At 45.2% G+C, this 9178-nt stretch overlaps 2 protein-coding genes across 2 annotated transcripts; both read right to left on the bottom strand.

Moving 5' to 3' along the window:
• Positions 1–798: 798 nt before the first annotated feature.
• LOC119314407 (pathogenesis-related protein PR-4-like) lies at positions 799–1382 on the bottom strand. The gene is made up of 2 exons (XM_037589120.1): positions 1083–1382; positions 799–969 (listed from the first exon to the last, which is right to left on the bottom strand). Exons 1-2 carry the CDS (start codon positions 1380–1382, stop codon positions 799–801), a joined length of 471 nt encoding a protein of 156 aa, XP_037445017.1.
• A 6052-nt stretch (positions 1383–7434) lies between these two features.
• Positions 7435–7981, bottom strand: LOC119314351 (pathogenesis-related protein PR-4-like). The gene is made up of 2 exons (XM_037589079.1): positions 7715–7981; positions 7435–7605 (listed from the first exon to the last, which is right to left on the bottom strand). Exons 1-2 carry the CDS (start codon positions 7979–7981, stop codon positions 7435–7437), a joined length of 438 nt encoding a protein of 145 aa, XP_037444976.1.
• Between the last annotated feature and the right edge of the window lie 1197 nt (positions 7982–9178).

Raw genomic sequence — 9178 nt, 5'->3', positions numbered from 1 at the left:
GAGGTGCGGGAGAATCGGGAGGCCTTCGAGCAAATCGAGGCCCCGCGCATCGATGAGGTGTACATGGTCTCGCTCCGAGTGAAACATCCAGAGCTCGTCGCCGAGGAGCTCAGGGTCTACGAGCTCTACAAGAAGACAACCGATGAGGCTGTGCTGTCCGGTGGGGAGGTCGATGATGAGGCCTGACCGCAAGTGATCGATCTTTCATCTAGCGACTCCGACTTCGGCTCTGGCATGGGTGAAGTGGATTGGGAGAAAATCATGGCTGGAGAAGATTAGTTTTATTTAGTTTAAATTTGAACTGAGTAGTTTATGTTTATGTTATGCAGTGTATCGGATTGTGCTACCTTTGTGTTTGAATCCAGCAGTTCTATTTTGAGATGAAGTTGTGAGATTTTTTTTTGTAAGTTAAATTTAAGGGACCGTTTTTAACTCCTACATTTTGAGGAGTTAAGGTTTGAGGACCCGTTCGAGGGCCTAAATTTAAGGGACCGGTTAGAAATGATTTTATGAGTTGAAATTATTTGAAAATTGCTCGATAAACCAACAACAAGTAGCCAGATTACGTGGCTTGACGCTGAGACATAAAATCTGTCATTTCGACCATGGATTCCGAGTTACATAACGAGATATTCAGAATCGGAAGACAACATGCGCTGCATGCCTCGATCGGACATCGAAGCCGATATTGATTTCGGTTGCGTTTTATTCTTGCCGGTACTACTGATTTCCCATGCATATTTATTCGCCGCAACGATCGTAGGCATATGCAGCAGCATGCGGTGATCCCGTGCGTGATCAGTCCTGGCAGCCGACGAACTCGTAGTCGACGACGAGGTGGCCGTTGGCCACGCCGCCTCCGTCGGTGTCGATCTGCCGGAACACGGCGACGTCAAGATCGAGCCCGCCGTTGTCGCACTGGTCCACCACCCTCGCCACCGTCCGCGCCCCCGTCGCCCTGTTCGTCACCTGATGACATGACAGTGTCCCGCCGATCAAACAACGCGCGATCCATAGCAAGATGCACATTTCTTTATGCGGATCATCCATCGACGGAGATAGGGACGCGTATGATTACGTACCTGGAGGCAGCGGCCGCAGGACGGCTGGCCGTGCGCGCCGGCGGGGCCGCAGAACGCCGTCCAGCCGTACCTCTGCCGCCACACCAGCGGCATGTCGGCGTCCCACGTCGCGCAGAAGACGCTGGCGACTCGCAGGTCCCAGTTGATCTTCTCTGGGTTGTACAGGTTGTACGTTGCCGCCACGTCGCTCGCCTGCTGCGCCGCCGCGCCATTGGCGGACAGGCAGGCCACGACCAATGCCACGAGAACCAGCACCGGCACCGGCATTCTTGCGCCAGCGGCAGCGACCTCCGTTGCCATGCCTCTTTCTTGCTAGTTATTAGCGCCTAATTGGCCAATCAGCTGCTGCTAATGAGTAGTAGTGTATTGCTCAGTTGTGACTGGCCATATTTATAGACCCTGATTCTGACACCAGCTTCAAGCAGGACGATTGTAATCATCGCCTTCCCTTAATCATAATTTTCAATCACAGTAAGCACCTGGAGTATAGGTATCAAGTTAGTAGTTTATTCAATGAGGCATAAGAGGTTACACAAACTATGCCTTGGTCACTTAAACTCTTGCTGTGAGCTTGTTGTTTAGCTTCCCAAGATATTTAGATATGTAGCTATTTCTTCTTATGTTGCTTCAATGATGTGAGTGTGCCAAATATTTGCCTTGTTGTTTGTGAGAGCTTTGTCAACTCCAAGCTTCTCATTGGACACGTTGTGCTTCAAAGATTTTTATGCCAATAATTTGTACTCAGAGGTGACATCAGCCTCTCTGTTTCTTTCATTGGCAGCTAATTCACCTTATGTTCTTGTAAATATCATTTGTGTCTGTCAAATGGCTTTTACCAGGGGAAAGAATAATGAGCAACTGATAAACTATATTAATTTACATTTCAATGCGATTTCACAATGCTGATGTTGTAGTTTTATTTCTTAGTGTGTGCAATCTTCAATCATGGCGTTGTTATTCTACATCATATATCTTAGAGTTGAGCTATCGAGCTGTGTCGTAATTTCGTGCAAATGAACGATGACAGTCACTGGCCGGAGTTTAATGAAAGGCGCTAATTGCACTATCATAATGAACAAGTAATTTATCATGTATCGTGGTGTTAAGGGAAATCATGAAACCGTCGTAAATGACTTTCCATATGTTATTGCATCAATAGACTTGTCTATTCTAAATTCCAACAAAATAGTTACTTTGTTCTTGAAGTATCGGCTTCGCTCGTCAGATAGCATTACCGTAAAAAAAGGAGCTTCTATGACAAACTGATACTTGAGGACTCGAGGTATTGGAGTGCATCTCGTAACCCTTAGTATCAATAATTTTTTGTTGCTTCCACCTGTGTGAACAAGCCACCACGTCATTATCAAAACTGTTTTTAGAGGATGAAGGAACCGAATATAGATGTTTTTGTAATTATTGTGTCAGCTTTCTGAATGATCCTTTTCTCGTTATGTTTCAACAAGGATGATTGTATCTGACAATGATATGTGAATGCCAAACCCTTGCTTTGGTTGTTTGTGAGACCCGTTGCCAATTCCAAGTTGCTTATGGGATAATTGCATTTCAAAGATTTTATGCTAGGATTTTGTAGTCACTGTTCGCGTCACCCTCTCTCTTTCTGTTATTTTTGCAGGTGTTCGTTAGTATTAAATTGTACTAGTTCTGAGATTAACCTGCGGTTATTTGCCTATTTGCATGGATAGCTAGCCAATAAAAGCTTCCCACATGTAGTTTTCTTCTGACATTATCGCTGATAACAAGGAGTGATAAGCCTGAGAGAGATGAACCAAATGTGGTTACTATAAGAGTTGAGTAACTCTCAAAAGAAAATATAAGAGTTGAGCTGCCAGTCCGTATCAGCTAGGTAATACACGCTGGTCCTTTGGATCACATATCAACCGCATATGCAAGTAAATATGACACGGTAATCTTAACAAATTTGACCGTCAATGTCCAACATCTAATCAAAGCATGACATAAGTTACGCCACCAAGTGAAAGATAGGACGAAATAGGCTCATTGTAAGCCATGTTACCTTCATTAGGGCATTTCTAACCAATCCTTTATCCAGCTGTAAGGGAGTAAATTTGATTTTTTTTCTCCTCTAAACCGCACCTAGCCGATCCCTTATAACGGTTAGTAGTGTAATTTTTTTACTCCATCCCTATTCATCTCCTTATATTTACTCCGGCTCGCGGGGCCGAGTAAAAAATCTGCCCCTTTCTCTTCATCTCCTCCGCCTCCTCTTCTCCCCCTCGCCTCGTCGCCGGCGCGTCCCCTGCCCCGATCCGCCGCCCCCTCTCCTCTCGATGGCTGGACGTGGTGGCTGCCGGTCCCCTCCGTCGATCCACAGTGTGGATCTGCGCAGCCACACCCACGGGTCCTCGTCCACGGCCGCTTCCTCGAGCCGCCGCTGCTCAGCCGATCCGCCCGCCGCCGCGCCCCTCCTCTGGTTTGAGGATTTCCCGGACCTCCCTCCACCATGGCTGCCGACGAGGACCTACCTCGACATCCGGCAACGGCCGTGGGAGACGTGGGTGGCGGAAATCACCGACTGCGAGACCCACAAGCGGAAGTGGGTCGGCTCTTTCCACACGGCCAAGCTCGCGGCCATGGAATACGACCGGTGGCAGGTCCGGTTCCACGGCCGCAACGTGAAGCTCAACTTTCCCTTTGGCACAGCTCCAGTCCACCTCGTCCCGCTGGAGTCAGGGGTGATGAGCGCTGGAATGGCGCGGGAGGACCGAGAGGCAAGGGAGCGCCTCGAGGCCGAGGCCGCCGCCGAGGCCTACATGGATGAGCTTCGCCGGAAGTACTCGGAGGTTGTGGACGCGGAGCATGCGATATTCGCCGTCAATGATGCCGAAGTTATCGTCATCTTTGACGACGAGCATCTTCGACGTCGAGAGCGGCGATAACGAGGAGGGTGGCAATGCGGGCGGCGAGGTTGGCGGCTAGGACGAGATCGATGTCGAGGAGTGGTGGAGCATCTTCCCCAACGACATCGATGACGGCACTGGCCCGGACCCAGCTCAGAGGGTGGTCTCACCCGGAAGGACTGGCTCGACCTCCACTTCGGGGAATTTAGTTTAAGTTTAGTTCTAGTTTAAATTTATATTTGATGTTTGGTTGCGAAGACTTTCTATGTTGAACTTTATGTTTAAATGCATTATCTTTCGGTTAAAATTTGATTGAATTTGTGAAAATTTAGTTTTACTCTCCACTAACTTTGGGGATCAGCTAGGTACGGCAAATTTTTTGTGGAGTATATATACTCCACTAAGATATATATACCACGTTAACTTTTAGGGGACCGGTTAGAAATGCCCTTATCAGAGTTTTAGTTTATTTTTTAACTTATGTCTTAGTACCAAAGTTACCTTACTTGTTTTCTCTCTCTCCACAAATGATAGCTTTGGAAAGGAGGTTCACTCGAATGGCATGGTGGCCCCGAACGGCGTGCCGTGTGCGATGGAGCTTGGTCGACAGAGTGACGACCACTAGCACTCTAGGAGATGGTCATGCCACAGTGCTGCATGGGTAGCATCAGATTGCGTGGATGGACTTCGGCACCTTAGATGTAGTCGGCGACCATTGGGGGTTGGTCGGTGGTCTAGTTAGCTGTGGCAGCGGCAATGTCGCAGCGATGACAGCGACACGAAGTGGTGCATTGATAGGGCGGGGCGAGGCAACTATCGCCTGTGAAGGCCACGTAGTTTACAACATGTCTTGGCATGTTGTCGGCGGCGGCTTCTACCACAATGGCTCTCGAGCAAGTGCGCATGAGTTGAAGCTGCCGATGATCGTTCATCTCTCCGTGTTCTGCAATAGTTCAATGTTCGCAAGCATGGATTTGGGCGCGTGGTGATGTCCACATCAGGGATCACACAAGTTGCTGCCTCCAGGAATGTGTACCATGGAACTGTTGATTTCATTTCCCCGTGACCAGGTGTGTGTGTGTGTACCCCTCCGTGAAACATCGTTTCTTTAAAGGGGCGACGGCAACACGGTCACTTTGACTTGGTGGTGCCTTTTGAGCACCTGATTTTGAGCTCCGTGGTTAAAACCCCAAGTCTGACCTTCCATGGTTGCACCTCACAATGGCGATGTTTATGTATTGTGTCCTTGTTAAAGGCATTGCTTTGGAGTCTGCTGAGACGTTCTCTTCGGAATGAAAACTCGGATCTCACCCTCAGTGATTGGATCCGACGACGTCGGTGCGTACACATCGTCTCATTCCTAGAGATGTTGCCTTTGGAGAACCTTTCTTGTAGTTCATGTGCTTTCAAGGACGATGGGTGAGGTTCCTGCTTATCTGCTGTGAGTTGTTGGTTGTGTCAGCTTTGTTTCCCCGTCTTGTTCTTTTAATTCTTTTTGGTTGTGTGCATACTTGGTGTTTCAATTTGGTCTTGATATTATGTTCTTACAGAGGTCGGATGTAATTGATATATCTTGATATTAATATATTATCCTTTGTAGAAAAATATACATGTAATAGAAAGGAGGGTGCAGACATTGGATGAACTATTATTAGCATATTTACTTAATCATTTGCTCGATCACTAAACGATAGAACAAGAACAATGCAGACTATTTGTATATTGTCTTTAATCTGAAGTTCTAAACTACTGAATAAAGTTGCAGTGGCATGGGAGCCATTGAAATATCCCCTTGAACCGAATTTTGATTCCTACAGATTTTTTGTCAAGATACTCAGACTTCTTGTATTAAAATTTACCCTGAATTGTTGTAGTACAATTTACCTTGTTGTACTAAAATTACCTTGCTACTAAAATTTCACACTGTTGTACTAAAATTTGCCTTGTTAATGTGGTACTAAAATTTAACTATTGAGTAGGAAGGAAGAGCTCAAGGGAGCAAAAGAAACAAGGAGAAAGGAGCCCTCAAGAGAAGAAACTCAAAAATCCAAGATGCGACCTTCGCATTGCTCACAAATCTTAACTAGTAACCACTACTTGATTTGTGATGGCATTGGACTAGACACATAACGTCTAGTTCTATAACTGTATAAGTAGTATACTTGATGTCTATGCTGTTCATCTTTTAACTTGTTCGCTGAATTGGTTTGATTTGAATTATATATGATGGAATTTAGTTCTATTTTTTTTACAGAGGGTGCTTTATCGAAATTCAATCATTGGGTTTCACAGCAGTTGCTTGGATTTGGGAGACGAAAATAGTGGGTGGAGGAAGACAAGAGCTATTTAGCGGTACAAAAAGTTGGTTATGTTTTATCTAATGTGCATGTCCATCATACCAAAGATATATATTTGACATAGTTAATACTGAACCATTAGAATATTTATGCCCAATTGCCCACGTTGCAAACATAAGAAAATTGGTACCCTTAAGGTTGCATGGACTAGGAGGGTCCAAAAGGTGGATGCATTTGGATTATGTGCATCCTCTTCCGTGGAGCGTTTGAAGTCTTCCATCTCTTAGGATTTGGGAGGGTCCAAAAGGTGGATGCATTTGGATTATGTGCATCCTCTTCCGTGGAGCGTTTGAAGTCCTCCATCTCTTAGGATTTGGGACTGAAATCTACATTGTATCTTCTCTTTTGAAATGAGGGGACCGGTTGGACTTAACGAGTAGGTCGTAGGTCATGAGTGTTGTTGACTTGGAATTCAAATTGAGGCTTTCATATCTATAGATGTTTGCTGTCGGTTTGTGCTATTCGAATAGGCTTCACTATTTATCATTCATTCTTTTTTCAATCCAATCCCCGAAGAACGGCCATCCTTGCTGGAAGTAGATCTCCTTGCACCATTTGGCATAAGCGCATGGATTGCCACAGGTTGGTTGTATCCTCATCATTTGCTAGCTTTGTTTTGATTTTTCTCAACCAAAATTCAATAATCCCACAATAAAGGTGCCCCCCAGTTGCTGAATATAAGATTTTCATTTTGGGGGCAAAAATACAAGAATTTCGTTACGAAGTTATCCATCCTAAGTGTAAAACCGAATGGCAATTGGTGCCATGGAGCGCGTCTACCGCACTAGTAGTATGTAATCGGTCTTAGCGCACATGTCACGATGTTTTTTGCAATATAAATTTAACTATTTGAAAATTGCGTAGTAAGCCAATAGCAACTTAGCAAGTTACATGTCTTGTCAATGTGATATAATATAATTTACTTGCCATGATTTGTGAGTTACATGAAAAGAGATACTATTCAGAATCGGAAAACAACATGTGCTGCAGGCCTCGAAGCCGACATACTACTGATTTTGGTTGCGTTTTATTCTTGCAGGGGCTACTTATCTCCATGCATACTTATTCGGTGCAACGAGCATAATTATGTGTAGCATGCGGTCATCTCGAGAACGATCAGTCTTGGCAGCCGACGAACTCGTAGTCGACGAGGAGGTGGCCGTTGGCCACGCCGCCTCCGTCGGTGTCGATCTGCCGGAACACGGTGACGTCAAGGTCGAGCCCGCCGTTGTCGCACTGGTCCACCACCCTCGCCACCGTCCTCGCCCCCGTCGCCCTGTTCGTCACCTGGCGACAGTGTCCCACCGATCAAACAACACGCGATCCATAATAAAGCTAACCATTTTCTCATGCAAACCATCCATGGACGGAGATCGGCAAGCATATGAGTACGTACCTTGAGGCAGCGACCGCAGGACGGCCGGCCGTGCGCGCCGGCGGGGCCGCAGAACGCCGTCCAGCCATACCTCTGCCGCCACGCCAGCGGCTTGTCGGCGTACCACGTCGCGCAGTAGACGCTGGCCACGCGCAGGTCCCAGTTGATCTTCTCTGGGTTGTAAAGGTTGTACGTCGCCGCCACGCCGCTCGCCTTCTGCGCCGCCGCCCCGTTGGCGGACAGGCAGACCACGACCAATGCCACGAGAACCAGCACCGACACCGGCATTCTTGCGCCAACGGCGGCGACCACCGTTGCCGTGCCTCTTTCTAGCTAGTTACTGCCGCAACTAGTTATTGGTGCCTAATTGGACAACCAGCTGCTGCTAATGTGGTACTTGAGTAGTGTGTATTGCTCAGTTTGTGACCGGCCGTATTTATAGACTCTGGTTCTGACATCAGCTTCAAGCCTGGGGATTGTAATCATCGCCTTCACTTGATCATAATTTTTAATCTCAGTAAGCACCTCCGCACCTAGAGTATATATCAAGTTAGTAGTTTATTCGATGATACATAAGTGGTTACACAAACTATGCTTTGCTCACTTAAACTCATGCTGTTAGCTTGTTGTTTAACTTTTCCAAGATACTTAGATATCGAGGTAAATACACCACGGGTCATAGAACTTGCACGCAATGGTTACTTTGGTGCACAAAGTTGCAAAATACGTGTTTGTAGTCACTAAACTTGTGAGACCGTTCAAATACAGTCACCCTCCCCGTACGCGGGCGTATCCATCTACACCAGCATGGCACGGGCCACTGTCAATAACACATGGACGCGTTATTGCACAAAACCCTTGCTTCTTTTTCTTTTTGTGCAAAAAAAAGTCAACCACCGATGGGACCTAACTCTCAGGATGAGCGATAATTTATCCAAAAAAAGTATGACGACCAGGTCTCAAACCCTCGACCTAATGCTAGAACAATACACGTCCCAGCCACTGCACCACATGTATGTACAGAACCATTATGGATAACTACATTTAATGTACAAAAACAGAAACACTCATGGAGCAGAAATGGTCTGCGGTCCACGCGACCTATTTTGCATTTGTTTATTTTTACAAAAATTTGTAGACGGTATGTAAATTATAATGCCAATAATAAGATAACTTTCAAATATTGTTCATGTATTATTCTTAAATAATACTTATAAATTATAAAAATGTTTGTATAAAAATAACAGAAATAATTTTTAAAATATTCATAATTCAAAAAATGTGCATCTTTTAGAAATATTCATAATTAAAAAAATGTTGTATCGTTAAACCTATTCGTGTTATTTTAGAAATTCATGGATCATAAAAAATTGTTCATGTATTATTTCCAAATAATATTTATGAATAATAAAAATATTATTATTATTATTATTATAATACTAATAATTTTTAAAATTAAATTCATAAACTATTTTAATTATACAA

Source organism: Triticum dicoccoides, chromosome 6A (assembly GCF_002162155.2).
Source record: "Triticum dicoccoides isolate Atlit2015 ecotype Zavitan chromosome 6A, WEW_v2.0, whole genome shotgun sequence".
Lineage (NCBI taxonomy): Eukaryota > Viridiplantae > Streptophyta > Magnoliopsida > Poales > Poaceae > Triticum > Triticum dicoccoides.
Note: the sequence above shows the minus strand (reverse complement) of the source record. Positions and strands in the feature narration are given on the sequence as shown.

What these genes read in the sequence shown, in the direction of transcription:
- LOC119314407 (XM_037589120.1), bottom strand. Translation starts at nt 1,382, where the DNA reads ATGGCAACGGAGGTCGCTGCCGCTGGCGCAAGAATGCCGGTGCCGGTG. An exon ending in CCTGCGGCCGCTGCCTCCAG is followed by an intron (nt 970 to 1,082) that starts GTACGTAATCAT and finishes TCATGTCATCAG; the next exon opens with GTGACGAACAGGGCGACGGG.
- LOC119314351 (XM_037589079.1), bottom strand. Translation starts at nt 7,981, where the DNA reads ATGCCGGTGTCGGTGCTGGTTCTCGTGGCATTGGTCGTGGTCTGCCTG. An exon ending in CCTGCGGTCGCTGCCTCAAG is followed by an intron (nt 7,606 to 7,714) that starts GTACGTACTCAT and finishes CACTGTCGCCAG; the next exon opens with GTGACGAACAGGGCGACGGG.